This window comes from Nerophis lumbriciformis, linkage group LG20, assembly GCF_033978685.3.
Source record: "Nerophis lumbriciformis linkage group LG20, RoL_Nlum_v2.1, whole genome shotgun sequence".
NCBI classification, from domain to species: Eukaryota; Metazoa; Chordata; class Actinopteri; order Syngnathiformes; family Syngnathidae; genus Nerophis; species Nerophis lumbriciformis.
This window is the reverse complement of record NC_084567.2, coordinates 26,640,247-26,667,932: the sequence shown is the minus strand read 5'-3', so window position 1 is coordinate 26,667,932 and position 27,686 is coordinate 26,640,247. Positions and strand designations below refer to the sequence as shown.

The 27,686-nt window shown below is 37.6% G+C and overlaps 1 protein-coding gene across 1 annotated transcript; it reads left to right on the top strand.

The window, feature by feature from the left end:
• Window positions 1-1,902: 1,902 nt before the first annotated feature.
• mvb12ba (multivesicular body subunit 12Ba) lies at window positions 1,903-27,686 on the top strand. The gene is made up of 10 exons (XM_061980716.2): window positions 1,903-2,103; window positions 4,706-4,818; window positions 10,964-11,071; window positions 11,217-11,313; window positions 16,987-17,116; window positions 18,749-18,892; window positions 20,631-20,725; window positions 21,281-21,336; window positions 22,927-22,986; window positions 24,861-27,686. The coding sequence occupies exons 2-10, from the start codon at window positions 4,708-4,710 to the stop codon at window positions 24,945-24,947; spliced, it is 888 nt and encodes a 295-aa protein (XP_061836700.1). The 5' UTR covers window positions 1,903-2,103; window positions 4,706-4,707; the 3' UTR covers window positions 24,948-27,686.

Genomic DNA, 27,686 nt, shown 5'->3' with positions numbered 1-27,686 from the left:
GTTGAAATGCGTTGAAAAATGTGGAAGGAGTAATCGCCAGAAAAAAGGGTGGAAATAGGGCTTTGGAAAACCAAGAATTCTGGAAAATCCTGGAATTTTTTGGAACGTGGAAAAATAGTAGTTTAAATCTCCAGGATGGTGGAATGTGTTAAAGGTACAATGGTTTGAATCGGTTGAAAAATGTGGAAATGGTGGAAGTTTGAAAAAAGGCCAATTCATTTTGAATGGGGAAAATGTCCCGGAAAACCTGGAATTCTGGGAAATCTGGGAACTTTTGGAATTTGTCAAGGGAAAGCCCGCAATCCCCGAATAGGCTGAACAGTTTGAAATTGGAACGGTTTGAATCGGGTGAAAAACGTGGAAGGTAGAGCGCGCCACAATGTGGAGAAAAATAATAATTCCTATTACTCCAAATGAGCAAGATGCGGCCCTAATGTTTCCATAGGCTCTCCTCTTCACTTCGTTGGAGCGACAGGAAGTTCCGCTGTTTTTAGGGAACCGACTCTTTTGACTCGGCTCAATAAAAGAGGTAATTCATTTCCCAATTTTATTCTTTTACATTTTATGTATATATATAAACAACTAATATATGTGCCTAATACATTGTTAATGTTTAAAAACAATATGCATTTTGTCAGGTTTTTAAATGTATATATATAATCTAACTTAGACTTGCACAAACTTTAATGATCCACAGGGGAAATTGTTCCACATAGTAGCTCAGTAACAAAGATAATGCAGGTATAAAGTAAAGGTATAACATATATGTGTACAGCTCTGGTAATGGGTACATTCGCACCCACCTGCACAAATGTACTTCAAAATGTAACAATCAAAATAAACATGACTTTGTTTTTTGTTTACTAGGGCATGCATATATAATATGCATTAGTTTGACCATTTAAAATCAACGATAATAAAAAGGAGATGCTTGGAAATAGCATAAAAATGCCCCCAAAACTTGGAAAAACGTGATTCATAGCGTTACTTTTTGGTGTAACGTCATGAGCGTTCTGTTCAGGTATATTTCTTTTATATTTTGATAAATCATCATATTTATGTATTACTAAATTTAAATAGGTATTGATCAATCTTTAAGCTGTGTGTATTTGATTTAAGTTTGCTTTTGACATTTTATTTAGAATTGTAGTTGAAACCTTGTGTTGAGCTCATGATGGCGCAACCAAACCAGATTTCATTTAATGATCTTATTTTGAATTTTTATTCACTTTTTTACATTTAGTATATTTAAATATTCATTTATAAACATTGAATACATTTCGAATATCAATAAAATGCAATTGCCTTCATCTTATAGGGTAACACCAAGTCATGAGCGTAACACTAAGCTTCAGCACTTTGACTTGTAATATCTCTAATTCTGGTGGTGTTTTATGCTTTTTTTCTTTTTGGAACATTTACTATACATAAAATACAATAAAGTCCCATATAAAATTATGTTTCTAGCAATACTTTAATTTTGCCTTTGAAAGTAACACTCCAATGTCCATTAGTGGAGCTGTACACCTATGTAATATTTACATGTTATGATATATACTGATATTATATCATATTTTTATATAATATATACAATATATAACAACTACCATGTACAATATTACAGTATAAAGTATAAAATAGAGAGTAGATCCAGCAGAAAATATACATTATATACAAAGAGAGGTTTAGTATTACTTTATATACACTATTTATATATACTTTTACTTTATTTTTTTATTCACTCGTCTACATGGATAGTTCTCCAAAATGTAAATTGAAAATAGTGAAATAAACCTTCAGCCGTGTGTTTGTGTAACTAGTAAAAAGCGAAGGAAAACAAGCGCCGGTCATCTGAATGGAAAATAATCGACTCTAAAGAGACTATTCACTCACGAGCGACCCATCACTCGTTTGTTGACTTCCCCTCATCTTCGTAGCATCCCATCCGCACCATGTTCGAATTATGTAGGTACATGCAAATAAGTGTCCGATCGGTTCGTTGACGACCACAAGAACGAGAGGTTGCGTCTTCTGGAAGTTATTAGCAGACATGGGCGTGTAACGCAAGGAAGACTAGTTGACTTCCATTTGTGGCCGATAACGGTAAGTGAGCTAACGTGCTAATGCTACTCGCGCTGGAACTCAACTAGTAGTCTTCGCGGTGTTACTGATGGAAAGCGGCGAAATACCTCATATTGTTAGAGACAAACTTCGTATTTACATTTTTAGGGAGATTATTTACATTCTATAGATTAACCTGTCCCAACTAGTGCTGCTAACATTAGCTTTAGGCATATAGGGCCCGTTGTTTGACGCAGTATTGTCGGGCTAGTTAGCAGTCTTGGTAGCCTTGTAGTAACTCACTGAAGTCAGACACAAACCGTTAATAATAAGCCCATAAGTCTCTAATTGTTTTACGAATATTAACCAAAGTCCCATAGTACTGATTTTTTTGTACTGTCCTTTCTAAAGGTAGACTGACAGTAAAGTGTAATAGATGAATAAATGTATTACTATTTATAATTAAGCACATGCTAACGTGCTGTACAGTATACAACTATTTACTGATTTATTCCGCAAAAAAATCTAGAGTTAAATATACATATATGCTTTATAGCGACCGTTATAACATACATTTAATTTATAGCCTTTATTTCATGATTTTTATTAAAAGTTTTGATAGTATTTTCGTTTACTGTGTTAAAATAAGCCTACTATAAACAATAGGTTTTTGTATGGGGGTAAATTTACACATTCAGCAGATTATATAATTGTTTTTAGTAGAGATGTCCGATAATGTCTTTTTTGCCGATATCCGATATTCCGATATTGTCCAACTCTTAATTACCGATTCCGATATCAACCAATACCGATATATACAGTCGTGGAATTAACACATTATTATGCCTAATTTTGTTGTGATGCCCCGCTGGATGCATTAAACAATGTACCAAGGTTTTCCAAAATAAATCAACTTAAGTTACGGAAAAAATGCCAACATGGCACTGCCATATTTATTATTGAAGTCACAAAGTGTATTATTTGTTTTATCATGCCTCAAAACAGCAACTTGGAATTTGGGGGCGGGGGTGTATATTGTAGCATCCCGGAAGAGTTAGTGATGCAAGGGGTTCTGAGTATTTGTTCTGTTGTGTTTATGTTGTGTTACGGTGAGGATGTTCTCCCGAAATGTGTTTGTCATTCTTGTTTGGTGTGGGTTCACAGTGTGGCGCATATTTGTAACAGTGTTAAAGTTGTTTATATGGCCACCCTCAATGTGACCTGTATGGCTGTTGACCAAGTATGCATTGCATTCACTTGTGTATGAAAAGCCGTAGATATTATGTGATTGGGCTGGCACGCAAAGGCAGTGCCTTTAAGGTTTATTGGACCTCTGTACTTTTCCCTACGTCCGTGTACCACGCCGTACAGCGGCGTTTTTTTAAAAAGTCCTAAATTTTACTTATTGAAACCGATACTGATAATTTCCGATATTACATTTTAAAGCATTTCTCGGCCGATAATATCGGCAGTCTGATATTATCGGACATCTGTAGTTTGTATTGTTTATTGTTTAAATCAGTGCTTTTCAACCACTGTGCCGTGGCACACTAGTGTGCCGTGAGATACAGTCTGGTGTGCAGTGGGAGATTATGTAGTTTCACCTATTTGGGTTAAAAATATTTTTTTGCAAACCAGTAATTATAATCCGCAAATAATGTGCCGTTGTTGAGTGTCGATGCTGTCTAGAGCTCGACAGAGTAACCATGTTATTCTCCTTAATATCAGTAGGTGGAAGCAGGTAGCTAATTGCTTTGTAGATGTCGGGAACACGTCGAGTGAGACGACGATGGTTTGTCGTGATCACAATATGTAGGCGACAGCGGGAGGCAGTGTGCAGGTAAAAAGGTATCTAATGCTTAAACCAAAAATAAACAAAAGATGAGTGCCCCTAAGAAAAGGCATTGAAGCTTAGGGAAGACTGTGTAGAACGAAACTAAAACTGAACCGGCGACAAAGTAAACAAAAACAGAATGCTTGACGACAACAAAGACTTAGAGCGTGTGGAGCAGAGACGGCGTCCACAAAGTACATCCGTACATGACATGACAATCAACAATGTCTACACAAAAAAAAGATACCACAAAACAAATTAAGATGCCGTTCTGCAAGGCAAAACTGTCGTCTTTTCCACAAGTAAAGTCAAGTCTATACCGTCACAGACGTGCTGGTCTGTGGATATTGATGGACAGCAAAGCTTGAGATGTGTTTACTTTATCACGTGATTATGCGCAAATTCGCGAGGTCTCTTTAAAGTCTTCGCTATTTCGCTGCACGACGGAGCCGCAACAGAACGGCGGTGGGGATTGACGGACGGCAGATGTCGGTGCCATTCCATGGTTGCTACGTTTCGCTGCCATTCCGCATCCTGTGGAAATCAGGGTTCAGGCTCAGGAAGGCAATATTTAGCTGACATTACGCAACTGCCACTTCTATTGGATTCTGGTATTGCATGTTACTTTTGAGATAGTAACGGTCTCAAAATAAAATGTGTATTTGGGGCTTTTCAGAAAATGTGGTGCTTGAGCCCGATTAGCCACCTCCTGACACCGCCCCTGCTCTTTGGTGTAAATTTTACTTAATGGATCAGAATAAATATGAAAAATAATTAATTTGCTGTCTTTTTGGTTGCTTAACTTTACAGTGATGCCTGAGGTCCGGGACCTTTCTGAGGCGTTGCCAGAGATGCCCATGGACCCCATTACTGGAGTTGGTGTTGTAGCTTCCAGGAGCCGGGCACCAACTGGTTATGATGTTGTGAGCATATTTTGACTTCTCTTTTTACTGTGGATATAAAAAGTCTGTAATTTTAACGTCTGCGCTGCCGCTAATTAACAGCTAACCGCAGAAGCTTCTGCTTTGCAATAGCATATAAGTCACTTGTAAGAATTTTATGGCGAGAGCTGGCAGGGGTGCGAATCTCAATATTGCACAAATCCAGAGTACAATGGAAGCTAAACTAACAAAACCCATAGAGGAATTGGCGTCAAAAGAACTCCTTTGTTTAAAAAAGTCAGACATAGACCAAATCTGCAAAAACATGCCGCCAGCGAATTGTTTCTAGCAACTTGAATACATCCTTTTTTTCTATCATTTGAAGACACAACATAAAGGACAGTACAGAGACATTGTGTTAAAATGTGACACAGTACTAACGTTACCTCTAAACCACAAAGTGAGGAAAATAAAAACACACCAAACAAACAGAGGTGTTGTCCAAAGGCAACATCTATGACAAGCAGTCCTGCAGACACCAAGAAATTGCGACATTCGTATAACGTTTACAACTTACCGTATTTTCCGCACTATAAGGCGCACCGGATTATAAGGCGCACCTTCAATGAATGGCATATTTTAAAACTTTGTTCATATATAAGGCGCACCGCTTTATAAGGCGCATAGAATAGATGCTACAGTAGAGGCTGAGGTTACGTTATGCATCCATTAGATGGAGTTGCCCTAAAGGGAATGTCAACAAAACAGTCAGATAGGTCAGTCAAACTTTATTAATAGATTACAAACCAGCGTTCTGACAACTCTGTTCACTCCAAAAATGAATAAACAGCTGTTTTATTATTTTCCCCGAGGTAAAGTCAGTGACGTGGTGTTTTGTTTATCTTTTAACAACAGCAAGGTATAACATGTAGTGCAACATTTATATGACATAGTGGAGGGGAACTTTTCCCTGATTCAATAAACACGTAAAAAACAGTGATACTGTTACGGAAAAATCAAACGTTAGTGCAATCACAATATAGTAACACTCGAAATAGTGCAGAGCAATAACAATATATCAATAACTCGATGTTGCTCAAACATTAATGTCACACAACACAACACACAAAATAAACATGTAAAACTCTCTTTATTGAATTATTCCTCATCTACGAATCCCTCAAATTCTTCTTCTTCAGTGTCCTAATTAAACAGTTGGGCAAATACGGCATCCAACAACTCCGTCTCGTCGAAGTCGTCATTAATCGAGTCAGTGTCGCTGCTGTTGTTTAGCAGTTCAGTGACAATGTTAAATTCTCTCGCTGCTGCTCTATTCCCGTGTTCTACTGCGTGACTGATCGTCTTAAGTTTAAACTCTGCGTCGTAAGCGTGTCTCTTAATAGGAGCCATTTTGGGGTCTTTACATAAACAAACAAATGGAAATGAAACGGCACGCCTCGCGCAGTCATAAATCCCAGCATGCACCGCGCGCTTCTTCTTTTTCTACGAGGGCGGCTGCTTCCCTTAGAAGAATAACTTCTTCTACGGGGGAAAATGAAGTCGGCGGCTGCTAACCGTAGTTGCGATTGATTGATTGATTGAAACTTTTACCTGTTGGAAGCTTAATATTGGTCCATATATAAGGCGCACCGGATTATAAGGCGCACTGTCAGCTTTTAACAAAATTGGAGGTTTTTGGGTGCGCCTTATAGTGCGGAAAATACGGTAATTAAAACATGTAATATTTTAGAGAAGGTAAGTGGAAACAAACAACTGAGATCGTGTGGTTGCACAAATGTGCACACGCTCTTATAACTGGGGATGAGGCTGTGTTGAGAATAGGGATGTAATGATAAATCGCGGCCAAACTTCCAACGGTTAGTGCTACTGTTTTAAATTGAAATTATAGTAAAACCATTATTGATAACCGCACTTTGATAAACTTACGGACCATTGATACAGCACTTTTCCTAGAGAAGCAGGCTAGCACGCTAATAGCCGGCTAGCTCGCTTAAATGCTAACAAGAGACATTAAAGTCTTTCCCCATTAAAAAACATCATACCACAATTACAACTTTTATACACACATGACTGTGTGAGCAACTAAGATATTCCCTTGTGAACATTGAACCTACAAACGGTGTTCTCTTAGAACAGAGTGATAAATATGTAGATCTATAATTGAAGGGAATATGACACAAAGATGTCTACAGCAGGAAGTAAACCTGCGTGATGTAAGCACTTGTTTTTCTTTTATCATTAAAATACACTCTAAAACTTTTACACTCAAATAATATGGCTCTAAACAATATAATTTCTGCCAAGAAAGTATATGGTCTATTTATTTTATTTTAATTGTTTTAAATAAAACTTGGTTAAAATATTTTAGTGTGTGTATAAGTACTTTTTGAGCACATTCAACAATACTGTGATAATAATAATAATTTTTGTCACAACAACCGTCATATGAAGTTTACATATTAATACATTTCTAGTTCACAATTAACCAATTGCCTCTAACTCATGGTAAATGTGAATCAGCACACACCTGCCAACATTTTAACTGTCTATTTTTCACCTCCAAAATGTTAAGCTGTACTCGTAGTCTTTTCTTGACATTTTTATAGTCGCTCCACACAAGCTGTGGTTGTTCACATAAGAACTGGATGTCCCAAAATTGCTTACAAGACGAGTAGAGGAGGCTGCAAACAGGCCAGCATTCAAGAGACAACATTGAAGGAGCTGCAATAATTTTTGACAAGTACTGGCTGTTTTGTACATGTAACAACAAGCTCCCAACTTCTTTATCTGTCTATTTATGGGCTATGGGGGCAAGACAGAAAAACATCTAAGCCCGGCTACATTTTTTTAATCTTTCAAACGCATGTGGAAAAATTGTTAATGTCCAATGTTGAACTTTTAGGTCATAATCCTACAAGTTTTGTTTTTTTTGCACACAATCAACACGGCTGATCACCAAAAGAGCTTCACACTTACAGTGAAGCAATGGCGTCACGATTTGCGGCAGATTTACTTCTGCTGAAGTGGTGTTAGTCGGTTCCGCTGGCACAAAACCTTCAGGTTTCAAACTGAAGGTAAAGAGGAACTTTATGTTTCAGCATGACTGTGACCCAATGCCAACATTCAAACCACAACAATAATGGCTTCAGTACAGGAAGATGTCTAAGTCTAAGATGGTTTTGAATGTGCTAATACCTGAGAGCTGAGTCCAGACCTGAATACAATCAATTTAATTTATGGGTTGATCTGAAATTGGCTGTACACAGGACATGTCTTTACAATCTAACACATTTGAAGCATTTTTGCATAGAATAGTAGGCAGATATAGCCATATGAAGATGTACCACACAAATATACAAATGTATAGTCAGTACATGTGATCGGTATCGGTTGATCTCCCTCATAGATGATCGATATCAGAATTGGTAGCATAAATCCCTGATCGGAACATCTCTAGTTTAAGCTTTTTTTTTCCCCTCCTAATGTTTGCAGAATTTTTGCCGCAAAGAGCACGCAAAATGTCTTCCTCTGAAACAGTGAAGAAGTCCCACGCAATCAACGTAATTTTTGTTTAATATGAGCTCAGGCTTACAGCACATAGGAGAAAAGGAGCACTTGATTTGCTCACCCCTATCTCAACAATAGCAGAGTGCAGGTAATCTTACCTCATTGAAAGTTTATCAGCTATAGAAGCTATTTTGTAATGTTGTTGCATTCATCGGTGTGATGTCGTAATTCTTCAAACTGGCATGATTATTGGCCTGTTATTTATCGCGTACCTCTATTTTATTGTTCATTTCTGCCCTTAAAAGAAGATTTAATTTTTTTTTTTTTTCAATTGAGTTCTACAAGTTATAAGTTACATTAAAAGGGGAAATAAATCAGACAAACTCGCAACCTCTATCTCTTGCATTAGCACCCTGTTAACCACTATACTCGGTTTTCACTGGTCATTAAAGAGCTTTAAAGGGTATTACGGTACATGAATTTTGAGAAAATTAAGGTCTTAAATGGCATTACAAAGCATTAAATTTCATGGCCAGAGGGAATAAAAAATGTACTACAATTGTAGACCTGGGCTGAGAGTCAATAAGTCAATAAATCTAACGATAAATGAACTCAATAACTTTGCCGTCATCAATAAATGGCTACGTCTTCATCTCTGGCTTTCAGACTGGATACAAGAGTTCTCACTCTGTGCATCGCTCTCATCACTTGAGCATGTTTATTCTACAGTAGAATTACATGAAAAAGTGAGCCTCTTGTCACTCATCTACAATTGATGTTTCGGTACTTGCAATTCTCTTTCTCACGTTTTCCTGTGTAGTAGTGGTAGTGACACTTACTTTTTAATGTTAGAGCTAGAACTAATCATTTTGAAACATCGGTCACTTTCAATGCACATTGATTTAAAACCGAGAGAGACGTTTGATTAGGTGGGCTGTGCAAAACTTAGAAATTATGTGGTCATAGGCAGGCCAATGACAGTTCTTTTTTTCTAACTTTATTCCAGCAACAATCAGAACATACAACATACATTTGTTCATAATATGTACATAGAAATATTTTTTCTCTATAATTTTCAAACAGTAATTAAGAAATCACCATAACTAATCAAAAATACCATAAGGAAAGAATAAACAAAAGAAACATGAAACATTTGCAAGGGATAGCAAAAGAAAAGTATCAAATTACAATTGTTGTTATTTTGTCTTTGATGGAAATTGTCCTTATAATGTCTTTTAGGATGTTGGAAGTTTTCATGACCGTCTTGTTTTTCTCTTTCATCATTAGTAAACACTGACGCAAAGCTAGATTTTTTGGCATATGCACATGAAGATCTGTGGGAGAGTACATAGGGCGAGAAGCAAGACACGTTGCGTACGCAAGCTACACGACGAGATAGTGTATTTCAGCCATTAGCTAAACACACACACACAGACACACGCCTACATGCAAACAAACACACACACACATTCTTGTATTTGTCACCTTCTTGAGACCTCCGAAAAATGCCTACCTCTTTAGGACCACCCTTTCTAGATATTTAAAGATTTGTATTTACAACATTAATAACATATACATATTATGCCAATATAAAAAAAGCTTGTTGTGAAAAATGAGTTGTAATTTCACAAGAGAAAGGTCACAAATTCACAAGAAAAACTTAGAATTTTGGCAGTATTATAATAAAAGTCGTAATTTTACTCAACGCAAGTCAAAATTTTACAAGAAAAACTGAACATTTGTGCAATATTATGATAAAAGTTGGAATTTTACACAATAACAGTCGTAATTTTACAAGAAAAGCTTACCATTTTGGCATTTTTATGAAAAGAGTCGTAACTTTATTTGACAAAAGTCACAATTTTATAAGAAAACTTTAAAATTTTGGCATAATAATCGGAATTTCACTTGGCAAAATTATGACAAAAGTCATAATTTTACTGTAGAAGCTAACTGTTAATGGCCACTATAGTCTTAGTACCATAGTGTATTTGTTCATCCTATGGTCACATATGGGACACGGGTTGTTTTACTTCAGCACTGGAAGTTATAAAATCAGCTGTTCACCTGGCGGGTTTTTTCAGGGATGAATAGGGAAGTCCTTCTTTAGCTGCGGTCTTGTTTTATCATATATTGCTGCCTTTGCACATGTCTATGTTTACTTTTGTATGCACATTAAATCAATCAAAAATCCTGACTTTGGAGCAATGTTCACAAACTGTAGTATTTGGCTCTCTATTAGATGCAATGGTTTTCCGTATTGGGAATATGATTTTGGTCCTAACTTGTTCACCGGTCCTCATATAAAAGGTACTTTTCCTTGTTGATGTCTCAAGAACGGTAGAAATACAAGAACACACACACACACACACACACACACACACACACACACACACACGTGGGCATGGCATTTTTTAGGTGGCATTAAAAAGCATTAAACCATAGAAAGCATGATACTAAATCACCAAAATGATTCCCGAGTGCGGCCACTGCTGCTGCTCATTGCTCCCCTCACCTCCCGGGGGGTGGAACAAGGGGATGGGTCAAATGCAGAGGGTAATTTCAACACAAATAGTGTGTGTGTGACTATCAGTGGTACGGTACTTTAACTTTTAACTACTTCGATGTCATCTTCATAATTAATCCTATGTGCCGCTAGGTTTCAACAACAACAGATGGTCTGGATGCTGATCTGTGGAAAGATGGACTTTTCAAATCCAAGGTGACCCGGTACCTGTGCTTTACCAGGGTCTTCTCTAAGGAAAATGTAAATAACAACTTCAATCTGATCAAATATGCATGAAACAAAGCTGTTAAAGAATTTGTTGATTTTCCCTTCAAATCATATTCCACTATTGTTTAAAAGCGCACTTTCTTTTTTTCCCCATTCACAATCCTATTCCCCTTTTCAGAGCCATTTAGGAAATGTTCTTGTTGACATGAAGCTGATTGATATAAAGGACACCCTCCCTGTAGGGTTCATTCCAATCCAGGAGACTGTTGACACTCGTAAGTCACCAACTTGTACCAACTTGTGTTGTGAGTAATTTGTACTACCAAATAAATGTATTAAATCATAATCAGTCCCTCCAGGATGTTGTGATCTCACCGATTCACATAAATTCAACTGGTCCCTGTGAATTATGTGCGGCCTTGCAACTTTGTTCAAAGCCTGCAGCTATTCCACAAATTTTGGCCAATCAGCGTCATTTTCGCCAATCGAATTTGTCATTCAGTGGCGCTCAAACACGCACGTCAACTGTCTAATTGAAAATGATGTTTGTTTCTTGCGTAGATATAGCTGGAACATTAACATGTAACAATACATGAACTCTTTCCCGCCGCGTAGTTCAGTGCTACTTCCAGTTTCTACGGTGCTAAGCCTTCTGTGTAATTTTGTGAATGCCTAAATTATACACCAAATTTCATCTATTTATTATTGTTCTTCCGTAGCGTTTTTCGTCCGCCTCTACGCCCATACGACTACCATACCCGTTCATCCGATTAATCCCATTCAAGCGTCAAAACGTTCAGCGCTTTCAGGACATGCGGACTCATTTAACAAACGTTCCCCAATATTACCGGTTTTACAGTAAATCATTATTTTCATGTTTTTTTTTGCCCTTTCTTTCTTTTGACTACTCCCACATTTTTCAACTAATTTAAACCATTTCACCATTAAAACATTTGTCTTGATTAGGACAATAAAACTTTGTATTTTTTTAACCCCCAAAATTCCCAGTTTTTACACAATTGATGATTTTTTCAAAATGTTGGACAATACAATTGGTACTCCTTCCACCATTCTCACTTACCGTTGCCTTTTTTTTCTCCTGAAAGTAACCTTGAATGCAAATATATTTGTTGTCGTAAAAATACATTTATTTAGTCTGAAATTTGCAAATAAGCAATGCTTTTGCCGAAATTGATGTCATTTTGACCTACGGCATTAAGATTAAACAATGGCAGACATCTTTGTATTTCAATAATCAGTCCCCTTTAAGGGCTCATTTGTAATATGTTAATGTCAGTTTATTCAAGCAATATACATTACTATATGTAATTGTGCTTGTGTAATATACTTTTTTTGAAGCTTCATATTGCAATAATTTTGTAAAGGCAAGAATCTGCAACGACGTGTAGTGGTGGAGCATGTCATATTGGTTTGTTAATGGATTTAAGCACAAAATGGTATAATTTAGACTACAACGGCTTTATCTCCCTTACCAATGTAAGTACCGTATTTTTCGGATTATAAATCACTCCGGAGTATAAGTCGCATCGGCCGAAAATGCATAATAAAGAAGGAAAAAAACATATATAAGTCGCACTAGAGTATAAGTCGCATTTTTGGGGGAAATTTATTTGATAAAATCCAACACCAAGAATAGACATTTGAAAGGCAATTTAAAATAAATAAAGAATAGTGAACAACAGGCTAAATAAGTGTACGTTATATGAGGCATAAATAACCAACTGAGAACGTGCCTGGTATGTTAACGTAACATATTATGGTAAGAGTCATTCAAATAACTATAACATATAGAACATGCTATGTTTACCAAACAATCTGTCACTCCTAATCGCTAAATCCCATGAAATCTTCTTCCTCGGTGTCGCTTCTAAACAACTCTGCCAACTCCAAAGGTAGACGATGCGCCGCTTCCTTTTCTATCGGTACGTCGCTTACGTCAGAGTCATCGTCTGTTGCAGTTCCAATTATTGCAGCCTTTCTGAATCCGGACAGGATGGTTTCGGTTGTCACTGAATATATTATTATTTGATATTTTACGGTAATGTGTTAATAATTTCACACATAAGTCTGTCCAGAGTATAAGTCGCACCCCCGGCCAAACTATGAAAAAAACTGCGACTTATAATCCGAAAAATACGGTAATGGTTTCAACTTTTTTTTCTGTAAATATTAGCTTGTTTGCAAGTAAATGTTTCACACAATCAGGTAACATATTTTATTGTAAAAAAAATATGTAAATGTATCCCCAGAATTTGCTGAAAACGTTGTACTGTTGCAGCAAAGAATTCTGGTTAACTATGCCATTTTCAACGACTGAATCACTCCCTCTAACATCTAACGTTGGAAATCACACTAGGCTGTGGATGTGAACACAAGTGGTAATTACTCCATCCATCCATCCATTTTCTACCGCTTGTCCCTTTTGGGGGGTCGCTGGAGCCTATCTCAGCTAAATTCGGGCGGTAGGCGGGGTACATCCTGGACAAGTCGCCACCTCATTGCAGGGCAAGTGGTAATTACTGTAGTGACTAAATAACAGTGACTGAAACAGACATAGTGATTCATTTGGATCACCTACTCAGTGGCCTAGTGGTTAGAGTGTCCGCCCTGAGATCGGTAGGTTGTGAGTTAAAACCCCGGCTGAGGCATACCAAAGACTATAAAAATGGGTGGGACCCATTACCTCCCTGTTTGGTACTCAGCATCAAGAGTTGGAATTGGGGGTTAAACCACCAAAAATGATTCCTGGGCGCGGCACCGCTGCTGCCCACTGCTCCCCAATGCTCCCCACTGCTCTCCTCACCTCCCAGGGGGTGAACAAGGGGATGGGTCAAATGCAGAGGACAAATTTGACCACACCTAGTGTGTGTGTGTGTGACAATCATTGGTACTTTAACTTAAACTAGAATGGGGTATGTATTTATGTAAACTGCCCATGGACCTGGCTTATTTTCAGTTTTTTTTCATTAAGTTCAAATCACAGGCCTGCATATCTTACCTCGATCAAACATGGCGGAAATGTTTGATAGAAAATTACGCAGTACTAAACAGTAGGGAAGCAACAATACTCGGTATAATCCTGCACGGAACAATCCGCCTTTATTGACCGTGATCCTGTATGTGTCTGTGAATGTTTGTGTCCGTGTGTGCGCGCTACCATCACGTTCCATCTACCCGAAAGTTAGGCTCGCCACAACATAATTAATGATCAATCAGAGTTGTTCCTCTTTCCTCTTACACAGCTGGAATTACGGTCCAGAATAATAAAATAAAGAAAAGTGTCTGACACTTGACACATTGAGATGGAGCAGTAACTTTATAGTGACACACTTTAGTCCCACCATAGTAATCTTGCCCTGAATGTGGACTGGCAGGCAGGCACATAATGACTTTGTGACTACTGTATTAGTCACGACCGGGAGAATAAATACACCTACTTATTTAATCAGAGTTTCTGGCTAAAACCATTTGGATCCTGAAAATGCACTTTAATATATTTTCATTAAATACAAGCTACAGTATTTTTGAGTTTAAAAAAACTCCACAATTTAGGTCTTCGCTTGTTGTTTGCCAAACCGCTGGTGAGAAGCACTGATGTATACAAGTAATTAAAGAATACAAATGGCAAAAATGTCTGTTACAAGACACTGCAATAGTAAACAGTAGGGATTCAACGGTACTCTGTATAATCCTGCACAGGACAAAGCACCTTTAATAAATAAAAAAAAGAATTGTGATATTAATCGAGATAGAATGATATGGAACAAATTAATCATGATATTTTTTTTTTGCCATATCTCCCAGCCTTAGTTGTGACCCATTTCATAGTCCCTAATAACAGATTACAGTATCGGTACTTGATAATGGCACCATTTCAAAAGTACCGATTTGGCAGCCGTATCGAAGAACATCTAAACTCATAGCCGAATACCCAACCCTGAATGACAAAGCCACTTTGCACAAAATATATCAGAATGACTCAAAATAAGACTGGAAATAATTCACAAAGTCAGGGAAATTGCTGTTATTTAGCAGAATAGAAGTGATTGTTAATGTTTACAAACTTGACAAAGGAGGACTTTTAGGGCAAAAATCGAATAATTTAAAAGAAGAGTAGATAGTAATTTTTACTCTTGTTAACTGTAGTTATTGTGTAGCGTTGACTTTGTTTTGATCCAACAAGTGAATTTATGGTCAATAGCACTCACCATAAATAAATAGAAAATAACAGATTGTCCAAGTAGTGCATGTGCATATGGGCACTCTGAAGGAAACAACTAAATATGGAAGATGCTAAACAGTACTTAAGCCTTTCCCATATGATAGCAATATGGCAAAGTTTAGTTTCTAACGTTGGCTATCACTGAATGCATATTCGATCTTAACAACAACATGACTGAAAATTTGTATTTGCTTCTCTGGGCTGCTTTTGTATATGTGCATTGTGCACATAGTATTGCTGTGATAACTGAGTTCACAAGACATTAAATACAAAGAACTTTGTTTTTGTCAATAGAGATATACTTTATTGGTCTCTATGGAAATTCAATACAAATTGAAATATTACCATTTGGCAGGACTTGCTAAATTAGTTATCAAATACCCCACTCCCCAACCCCCACCCCCTTTTTTTCAGCTAGTTATTTTTAGCCATTACACACTTTCCAGCTGCATTGTGTTTTGTTTAGCAAAACTAGAGAACAATGAAGTGCTCATCGTGCCTTTAAAAAAATATGTGGCTTTAAACAAAATGTGCGTGCACTAGAGATGCGCGGATAGGCAATTATTTCATCCGCAACCGCATCAGAAAGTCGTCAACCATCCGCCATCCACCCGATCTAACATTTGATCAGAACCGCACCCGCCCGTTGTTATATATCTAATATAGACGATGCAAGGCATTAGTGAGGTTATAAAGCTTTTGCCTGTTAAAGAAAGGAGACTGATCCAATGCAGCACAGACATTCGCGTGCCACGCTGTCACGACCCAGACGCACACCAGTGCGCAATCATATGGGAGCCGCGCTGAGCGCATCTCGCTGCCGGCGACGGCCGGGTATGGGCCCGACGCTCCAGCGCCATCCATTTTCAGGGCTAGTTGATTCGGCAGGTGGGTTGTTACACACTCCTTAGCGGGTTCCAACTTCCATGGCCACCGTCCTGCTGTCTATATCAACCAGGGTGAGCCCCACCCCTTTCGTGAGCGCACTGCGCGCGGAGTGACCCCTGTTACGCGCCCCCGGCAACAGGGGTGGCGGGCAGGTAAGCTGCGCGGGCGGAGCGCGCGGAGTGACCCCTGTTACGAGCCCCCGGCCACGGGGGTGGCGGGCAGGTAAGCTGCTTACCTGCTGCGCGTGACGCCGGCCGCGGCGAAGGCGGACGAGGCGGGGTGTCGGTGCGGTGGTGACCCTGGACGTGCGTCGGCCCCTTCTCGCGGATCGCCTCAGCTACGGCTCCTGGTGGGGCCTCGGTCCCGGACCCCGGCGAGGCGTCCCTTCTCCGCTCCGTAAAAGTGTCCATCTCTTTTTTTTTTTTTTTTCTGTTGTGGCATATGCAGCAGGTGCCTGCTCGTTTTTCGTATGTGGGTAACAACATTTAACTATGTATATATATTTCCGAATTGGTTTAACTGCCACCCGCCTGAATCTATTTAAAATCAATTTTTTTTTTATTTCAACCGCCCGACCCGACCCGCGGATAAAATCTAATTTTTTTTAATTTCATCTGCCCGATCCGCGGATAATCCGCGGATAATCCGCGGACTCCGCGGTTGTGCCCGCAAACCGCGCATCTCTAGCGTGCACGCTTGACAGCCAAAAACATAACATTTGACATTATATCATTCTCATTCTGTGTAAAGTATGAGTAAAAGGCAAAATGGCTTTTGATGTTTAATATTTGTGTGTGTGTGTGTACTGTACATGTAGAAGAGCAGGCATTCAGAAAGAGGCGACTCTGCATCAAGTTTATTCCACGAGACTCGACAGAGGCAGCCATCTGTGACATTCGTATCCTGGGAAGGTCCAAGCAGGCTCCACCTCAATACACCTTTATCGGGTATGCCTGTTCTTTTTCTTATTTGTAAATAACTAACAAGCAGCAGTGGTACAATTAACTTCAGTTGCGGTCAAAGGATTACATAAACTTATTGTGCCTTATCGATTTTGTGCCCCTAATGATTTTTTTTAAACTGTCCTTTTTCCAGGTTGGAATGATTTTATAAAACATCTTCAAAGCTTTTTAAGATTTTCATTTTTAAGAATTTTGCAGACATTTTTTTTATCAATTTTGAATTTTATCAAAAAAACAACTTGAGGTTATTTATTGATAGTCAAGTTACTGTATAAGTAAGAACACAAAGTAAAGTACATTAATACACACGTGAAGATCATACATGCACAAATAATGATAAATTAACTATATAGTTTGGAATACACTGAAAAAAGCAATGCAAGCATACAGGATAAAGGTTGGTTCTTGTGCTGCTAGCTTAATGCTGCCATGCAATGGACAATCCCTTTGACAGGCTAACGAAAATTAGCATTGCGATCGTTATAAACTTGTACAAATGTTTGACCAATGAGATTTCAACGAAACGATATTGACATGAAACAACAAATGCATTTCTACTTGCGGGCATATATTCGCTAACTTGATTCTCGTCAGAACCTTGTAGTTCGCTGAGCTCCACACAAGGATCTGGGCTCGAAGGCAATGCAAACTCCTTCAAGATAGCAAAAAATAATGAACCAATCAGGATCGCCGGGCGGGATTTCATAGATATGACGTAGCGCCGAAGCGACTGTTTGATTCAAACAACAATGGCGGCACGCAGCGAGGAGTCGTGTGCTGACATATTATCTTTGCACAAACGACATCGATCGTCTATTGACATTGCTGCGTTGTTTCAGTAAACGTTCTCTAACTTTTCGCTCTGTAGTTGTCCAATATGTCGGCTGTTCTGTTTTGGATTTCCCAGCGTCGCTTTCATCAGCGTCACGGGTTGATTTCGATGTGAGGGGTTGAAGTAGCACGTCATTCAAGATAACGGACAAGCGGTTTATCCAAGCACATACAATGATATTTTTAAAAGGTCCCGCCTTCTGAAATACATCTCCTATTGAGAAGTGCCAGATCCTTGTGTGGAGCTCAGCGAATTACAAGGATCTGGCGAGAGTCAGGCTATGTATTCGCCAAACTCAGCGGAAACGAATATCGACCGCAAACTTTGTATTGCTAGGCCAGTCTGTTGCTTGGTGTTGTGTGCTCACTTGCTTCAGAAGCCTGTTGCGTCAAACTACAATTCTTAATTTCAGACAAAGGACATAGTCAATTTTATGTGGAACATGATTGCCAGAAGAAGGCAACACACATATCTCATGGAAGTCTTGCCTTCTTGACACAACAAATCTTTAAAAAAAAAAACCTGAATTTGGGCCAGTACAAATAAATCAATGTAAGGGAAACATACATTATAGGCTATATTATGAAATGTGTGTAAGGAATCAAATTTAAAATGTATATTTGTGCATGTTGTGGTACTAAAACATTATTCTCCTGCATGTTCTTTCTCAGAAGTTGCTGTGTTTTTCAATAATCAATATTTTGTTAATTTCCATTACTTTATACAGTAGATTGCAGCTTTATTTGTATTGCCTATTCAAAACATGCAACTTTTCAATGTGACAGAGAACTAAACAACATGGGTATCTGGTATCGCATGGGTACTGTACCACGAACTCAGGACACGGCTCACACATCGCCTGTGAATGACGTCCAGAATATGAATTCTACCTCAACTTCCTCTTCTGTCCCAGCACCTCCACTCACCAAGTATGTCACTCATATGTAGCATATGTATGTCTCATTGCTTTCAGTAACCAATGTATTTTATTGTGTGTAGAGATGTAACAATATGGAATTTTCATATCACGTTTATTGTGTCCAAAATTGGTTATCATTATTATGAGGGTATTATTGAATGTGCTCAAAAAGTACTTATACACACACTGAAATATTTTAACCGAGTTTTAAATAAATCATCACATTGTTTTACTGGCAGGAGAAACATTAAATATTAGCTTCTTAGGTGCCATGATATGTTTGAGTACCGTATTTAAATATTTTATCTTCTTCCATTTTCATTTGTTAAGGTCTTAAAGTGTTTTTTGTTGAATTTGTGCGCTTCACTTCTGGTTTATGTGACGACACGCGAGCTCAGCTTCCTGTTATTTGGATAGAATGGTCGGTACATGATTGATACCGGAAGAGACGATAGGTCCACGCATTTACAATTGACAAAGTGATTGAACTTGTCTATTTTATTTACCGTATTTTTTGGACTATAAGTCGCAGTTTTTTTTCATAGTTTGGCCGGGCTCCAGTGCGATTTATATATGTTTTTTTCCTTCTTTATTATGCATTTTCGGCAGGTGCGACTTATACTCCGGTGCGACTTATACTCCGAAAAATACGGTATATCAAATACACCAATTCATAATTCTGCCAATTGCAAAGTGTAACTTTTATGTTAGTCTGCAAATGTAGATTTTGGTGAAGTTGAAAAATTAACATTTAATAAAAATTGACTCGTTTGAATTCAATTGAGATTTTTTAAATCTACAGTTTGTTAATTTTAAATGTTATTGTTCTATTTTTATATTATGTATAATTTTCCTTTAGAGCTGTCTGTGATTGACAGCTATGCACACCAATCATTGCATTCCGCCATCAAAATCGGGGGTCCCTGATAGTGTGGGGGCCCCTTGGCTTCAGCCCAGGTTAGCCCGTGCTTTAAGGCGGCCCTTCCTATACATTCCTTCCCTCGCTCGTCATCGTCTTTTGCTGCTAAGACTCGCCGACAAGGTAATAGATTTTTTTGGTTCTTTTTGCTTTTTAATCATATTTCATGCTTTATTGTGAGTGTGAATCCATGTCTTGTCTATCTGTGGTGGCCCTGCCATAAGGTGGCGACTTGTCAGGGTGTACTCTGCCTTCCGCCCAACTGAAGCTGGGATAGGCTCCACAGCCCTCCTGCAACCCCGAGAGGGAGAAGTGGTAGAAAATGGATGTATGGATGTTATTTTTCTATTACTATTACTATTACTTTATGTTTTGTGAAATCACTTTTAGGTCCATTACCATTAAGTTCTTATCTTTTTCTTCCTTTCTGTAGCAAGTTACTATACATCTATGTGATGTTACTCACATCTAGTGACCAGTCAGTGTACTACATAGCACAATCTGTTCTCCCTTTAAAAAACCCCCACCATCATAGAGTCGACTGATTGTGGACTATGGGCAAAATCCAACAAATCAGATTTGACTATGAAAATCCTTAGTCAATGCCAGCACTAATCTGTTTACTAATTTCTAGAACAAAGCCAGGTTAAACAATGTCAGTGCATATGTGTAAGTACTTCTTGAGCACATTCAACAATACCGGAATAACTATTTTAGTCATAATAATGTTGATATAAATTTTCATATCGTTACATTCCTGTCACTGAAAACGTGCGACATGTTGACAAAGTGTTGTCGTTGAAAAAGTTATTTTCCATTTTGTCCACAGGAATATTTCCATGACCCTTCCTGCCAGTTTCAGAGGGAAAAATGCTACCAGACCAGATTACGAGCACCAAAACTCCAACCTCTATGCAATCTCAGGTTGGCTATATTAACTTCTTTCCAAAGTTTGGATTCTAATTTTGTCACAATTGGTGCAATATAGGCAATAGTGAGCACGGAATTTTAAAAGAAACTAAAATATATAGTAATACTAGTATAAGTAGTCATGATCATTTATTCCTTTCCTTGCCTAAGAGCTTTTAAATGTCAGTATGGCTATGCAGCTAAAGTTATGCATATTTGGGGGTGTGGTGCCTTCCTCAAGCTCTTCAACAGTACTTTGGAAGCAGATTATCATCTTTCCAATAAACTGTATACATTTGTGCGCTGCAGTAATTGGACCTATGACCCTCTAGCCTTTCTGGACAAAGCTAATTCAATATGAATATTCCTAATTATATGCTTGAAAAGGTCAATAGATGATGTCTTCCTTTTTTCCCCAGAGTGAAACCATAATGGTACTGTATCTGGTAATCATGATGAAACTAAACCCCTTACTCTTAAGACTAATTGTACTTGCTCCATAATAAAAGGAGTTTCAATGATATATTACTGCACATTCTGAAAGTAGAATTTTCCAAACTGTATTTTCAGCAATGGATGGAGTGCCCTTTATGATCTCCGACAAGTTTGCATGTGCCTCATCAGAGGTAAGTTTTTAGATTTAATTTATACTATATTTATCGTTATACTAAATAATTCTAGAGTGTTGGCCTGGGTGGATTATCAGCTATACAGGAAGGCTTCATAGGTGGTAGTGGTAGTATGGTATCTGGTTGAGGGGTTTATTTTATGATCCTAATTTATCCCTCTCAATATTTGGTTGGTTTAACTGTAGAGAATTCTAGTTTTAGCCAAACTAACATGGTTCATTCCAGTTTTGACAATTCTGACCAGAAATCAGCTTTTGCCTTTATATACCTAATAAAGATGTCCCAATCATGGGTTCGGATTAGGGCCGATATTTACCTTTTTGAATGATTGGCGATCGACTAATGATTCCTTCAAAAGGCATGCACCTTCAGGGAGACACAATTACATTTTCACATTCTTTCTAACACACATGCAGGAGTTGCATGAATTCCAAGAGGGTGCGTGTCTTGCCAGAACATTGGCTCCAGTTTGAGAGCAAACTGCAAGGAACGTGGCGTTTATCCACAGTGCGAAGCCGCTTCTAAGATACTAATCCTCACTACCATGGCAGAAAATAAACTAAGTTTCCTCCATATGTCATTGTCACATGAGGACTAGAGGTAAAGGAATAGTTAACACACCTTGCAGGCCGACACAAGAAGTTAACAGTTGGGATGATCGATCCAGATGTCCATATTAGCGATACCTTGTATGGTATTAGTATATAAACAATACTAAAGTGATTACATTGATATTTTTCTTTTTCTTATTACAATTTTTTTTTGTTTCTGTTATTGTTTACAAATTCAGGGAGGAATAAGTTCCTCGACACAGGACTATACAGGTATAATAATAGGGATACATTTAAATATTGCGTAATGTTTCAATGTTGTGTGAAAAGCAACGTTGTCATTAGCACTTAAATTTTTTTTTAAATTACAGTTGATACATGTGATCGTTTCAGCCAATCTCACTCATGAATGATTATATCGAATTACACTATACATACGTACATCTGATAATTCGATCCATCCATTTCCTACCGCTTGTCTCTTTCGGGGTCGCCTGGGGGCCGGAGCCTATACCAGCCGCACTCGGGCGGAAGGCAGGGTACACCGCGTACAATTCGCCACAGGGCCAACACAGATAGACAGACAACATTCACACTCACATTCACACATTAGAGCCAACTTAGTGTTGCCAATAAGCCTATCCCCAGGTGCATGTCTTTGGAGGTGGGAGGAAGCCGGAGTACTCTGAGGGAACCCACGCAGTCACAGGGAGAACAAGCAAACTCGACACAGAAAGACCCCGAGCCCAGGATCAATATTGCAAACTTTACAAGATCCATAAAAATCAATTCAATTGATTATTTTACCCAGCCTTAGCGCAAACAGTGGGGGTACTTTCTCAACAAGCTTCTTGCTGAAAGGACGGGAATAATTTGTTAATAGTCTGTCTCTGTAAAAACTGAAAGAAAAACTACCATAAAAGTAATGGACTGACTGTGTTTTTTGTATGAGGGTAAACGTACAAAATTAGCATGGTATCAAAAAACACTTATTTCCTGGCGTATTGTATGTGGTAAACTTTGTCTCCCTGTTCAGTTGCAGCAGGTGGACCTCATTGGCATTACGATCAAAACGTTGGCTGAGATTGAGAAAGAGGTCAGTATTTAAGGATGAGAAACTGATTTTTCTTCTTTGAAATTCCTAATTTAACTATATTTTATTAACTGGTGTTAGTTTGTACAGTGGTACCTCTGAATTATGAGTTTAAGTGTAATCTGCGGCCAAAATACTTGTCATCTCTAATCAATCTTCCCCATCGAAATAATGCAATGGATCTGAGCTTAGCCCCCACAAAAACACCACAATTTAAACATATAACATGTAATGATCAGAAATGTTATTGCATGAGCAAATACATTGTATTAAAGTGTAGAACATAGGCAATTGCATGCAGCGAATGTTTCTGTCGAAATTAAAAGAACAAATATATTCAGCCAGGAAGTGCCTCATTAATCCCGGCCTTTCGCAGGGCACATAAATGATGTGGCGGGCCACGTAAAGTAAGGTGGTGGACTACATAAAGTGATGCAGCGTCCCACTTTACATGAGGTGGTAGGCAAAGTTCAATGATGTGGCAGGCCACATAAAATGATATGGCGGACAACATAAAATAACACATGAATTAAATATGAATTACCACATCAATTAAAGTGGCAAACCACTTACATGATGTGGCGGGCCACATAGAATAATGAGATAAGTTAATATGGCAGACCACTTAAATGACGTGGTGGACCACATAAAATTATGTTGGGCTCCACATGAAATCATGTTGCAGACGACTTACATGACATGTGGACCACATAGAATAATTTTCTGTACCACATTACATTAGGCCACATAAAACAAAGTGGCAGGCAACTAAAACGATGTGGTGGACAACATAAATTATTATGACGGAACACATACAGTGCATCCAAAATATATTCGCAGTACTTCACTTTTTCCACATTTGGTTATATTATAGCCAAATCCATTTTTGTCCTCAAAATTCTACTCACAATACCCCATAATGACATTGTGAAAAGTTTTTTTTTTTAATGTTTTGTAAATCTATTAAAAATATAATAGAATACAAATAATAATTTACCATTGGAAAGTGTTGTTTAGTAAATGTTAATTTGAAATAAAAGTCTCATAGTATTCACTACACCAATTATACTTTGTTTACTGCCAAATGTTTGAAATGATGAGCAAAATAACAAAATAACTTTGAGAGGAAAAAAAGTTGTTCTCTTTACTCCCACAAAATGTACCAAAAAATAAGAAAAACCGTGGCCCTAAAACCAGGTGCGTACGTGGGTTTCCTGTAAGGTTGCACCTCTTATTAAGCACAAATATATATATGAACAAAATGACAGTTGTCAGCTGTTAGCATACATTACCTCAATCTTAACATGCCAGAAATGTATCTTACAAGATACTGCAGTAGTTGACAGGGATGCGGTACGTGGTATAATCCTGCACGGGACAATCAGCTTTAATTTAAAAATAAAAATTGGTGATATTAATAGAGTCAAAAAATTAATCGTGATCATTTTTTGCCATATCATCCTTCCCTAAAATGAAGCATGAATAATATAAAAGAGTCTTATGAAGTAATGTAATAATCATGTACATTATTTACCCAGGAGAGTGGATTTTACAGTATCTCCTGCTATTAATCAGCAGCATCTTCATATTTTCATGGATAAATGTTGGCACACCTCAGCCATGTTTTTAATGCTTTATTTTTTTAATTCATTGAATATCATCGCCTAATTCTTCTTAACACTGTCCTTCACATTCACTTTCTTCTTTCCTATGCGTAAAGAAACATAGTTTTTCAACCTGAAGCATAATAATTAGCCAAGAGACAACTCGTATCCCCTGTACTTTACATGTGTCACCTTAAATATGATACAAACTTTGGACAAAGTAGTAAATAGTGTTTTGTGTATGTGGTGTTAATTAAATATTTTCCCTATCAGTATGATTACAGTTTTCGCACAGAGCACAGCGCTGCAGCCCGCCTCCCTCCCAGTCCAACTCGGACCTCACTGAGCTCTGAGGCCTGAAGAATCCGCTTCAAAACCCACTATTGAGGGCAACCCCACTTGGACTCAAGTACACTCCACTGACCCACAGCTGTGTCCAGAAGGCAAATACTAGTTTGACTTTTGATCCTTCTCGAACTAAAATACAGGTGTTTAATGTGAAGAGAACCACTCCACACAGCTGAGGTAGAAATGTAATGACGTAGCTCAGAGGAAATGTAGACCGATTCATAACCTTAAACATTGTGTTCTTTGAAAAATGTATTTCTTGTTCTGTGTCTGGCAGCGGCAAAACAAAACAAACTCCAATGCGATGGACTTCAATGAAATGAACTGTGTATTTCTACCAGTTGTTTTAAAAAAATGGCTGGAGCCGTAAAGCTTTTGCCGTCTGATTTATACTGATATTTATTAGACATTGTATTTTCTTTTTAGGATGCTTCAGTAACCATACTTAATGTTTAATGCTTGCATGCTTGCTGAAACTGTTAATGAGCCAACACTGACTGACTTGTTCTTTAAAATTGTTTATTGCTCTAACTAAGAGACGATAACCGGTGTTTTTGTCAGGTGTTTTTAGAGCTTAACCCAACAGTATGCTTGCTTTTTTAAAATATTTTTTTAACCATACAATTGCACTCAAAGTTATTGTAACCTCACAGGAAATTATATTTATTTGGAACAAACTAAAGAAATGTAAATACCCAAAATTAAATCCAAACATTACAAATTAGAACTGGAAGTCTCAGGGTACCTGAAGATACGACACGATATGCGATACATAACTCACAGTACTTCAAAATTCCGGGCAGGTTTCGATAAATCAGGCTCATGACTTTGGAAATAAATTAGGGCCAAATGTTTTTTACTTGAAAAATGTGCTTTGAAACTGAAAAAATTAAGTTTTGATGTTGAATTTTGTAAAATACATCAGTGTGTATACAAAATAAAAATAAGTGCACACATATTTATTCAGGTTTAATTGAACTATGATTCACTGTGGTCATTTTTCACTTTCATATATTATACTCGAGCTTCTGTTTTTTCAGATTATTCTTCTCTTCTATTTTTTTTTTGTTTGTTTTTTTCACATTTTTTCCCCCCCCGACTATTTTAGTTTTTTTTTTTCTGATTTAGACTCTTGACCTGGGTAGGCGCCTATGTGTTAAAACACAAGCCCAAAATCACTTAAAATAGCGGATTTGGTGACATTGGTTTTACTTGGTTTCATACTACCGGTACACTACTGGTTTGTTCAAGGAGGGTTAATTAGATTGCAAAAGTGAACGCTTGGCAAAGCACAATGAAACAAAAGGTCATAAACACTCAAATACCGTGTGATTTCTAACAGTATATCATTTTTACAATAAAATAAATGCGGCTGTGGTCCGGTGGTTGGAGACCTCCGGTGTAGTCTACATAATTAATTGTTTTAATTCCAACATTCCCTGAAGGCAACACGATAGGGCATACCCCATATCTTTTTTGCAAAACTCGGGCCAAAATTATGAATCTGAAAAAAAAAAGATTTGAGATTGAAAACAAAAAAATAAAATTTGAATCTAAAAAAAAATATACAAAAAAACAAAAAAATTAAAATAATTTATTTAAAGGAGTTACCAGATTGAATCGTAATTAAATTTAACGAGGAAAAACAATGTGTGCACTTATTTTTATTTTGAATGCACTGATGTATTTTATAAAATTTGATCTTTCAGTTTTAAAGTAACTTTTTAGATACTGTCCCAAAACCATTGGCCATAATTTATCTCCATAAAGGATGCATAGCAAAAAGATGGTTAAAAAACAAAGTGTCCACAGTTGGTAAAAGGTTATCAACACTTTCACTTCAAGCGTCTAATAGCTTGTCCACAGTGTCCAACACAATCAGGTTGTCCTGATGTTCCATTTCAGCTGTAAATATTAATACATGAAAATAAATGTCAGTGACAACATTAACACATCTAATTAATCAGCATTAGCGTTCGTTTCACTCTGATTTCAGCCTACTATACAAATAGTGAGCTGCTGACTACTGTTTAATTTTATAAACCCGAGGTTCTTAACCTTTTCGACCTCAGGGCCCAACTTTCCCACTACAGAGGGGCCCACTTAAATATTAACACTGAATTGGTAATCTTACGCTTTATTTTAATTGTATTTCAATAATTATATCTAACCCACTTACAGTTTACAACCTTGTTAAATCATAACAAACAATGTGTTAATCACAAATATTATTTATTTAACACAAATGTTAGGCTGACTGGAAAAATAAGTATTAACCAAATATACTGCATAAGAAGGGACTCATAAATAACTAACGAAAAATACATTTACACGAAATTATGCGTTAGGTCAGGAAAAAACACAGAGGCTATATCATCCCTACAAGCCTGTTTCGCAGGTTTCCCTGCTCGTCAGGGAATTTTATGCATCATTTTACATGAAATGAGGTTGTGGTAGAATAAACAAACTAAATCAATGTTTCTTAACTAAGCTGTCAATAAAAGTAAAGTGAAAATGAAATTACAGCTTCACCACTTAAGTCAGAATTTTTGCGCTGATGACTTTAGCTCCAGACTTCCTCTGTTTGAGATTGTCATTACTGCCACAAGTGGTGGAAAAGTGTATTACAACTCAGTACCACTGTTATGGACCACAGCTGAGAAACTGATATTGTTTGGCGGCCCAACAATGAGCCCTGGCCCTATTATTAAAAACCACTGTTACAAACTATATAGTAAATAGTTGATGTGA

Excerpts from the sequence above, each read along its gene's own strand:
- mvb12ba (XM_061980716.2), top strand. The coding sequence starts at position 4,708 with ATGCCTGAGGTCCGGGACCTTTCTGAGGCGTTGCCAGAGATGCCCATG. Across the intron at positions 11,314-16,986 it reads CCAGGAGACTGTTGACACTC|AAGAGCAGGCATTCAGAAAG; the intron begins GTAAGTCACCAA and ends CTGTACATGTAG. Across the intron at positions 22,987-24,860 it reads TGGCTGAGATTGAGAAAGAG|TATGATTACAGTTTTCGCAC; the intron begins GTCAGTATTTAA and ends TTTCCCTATCAG.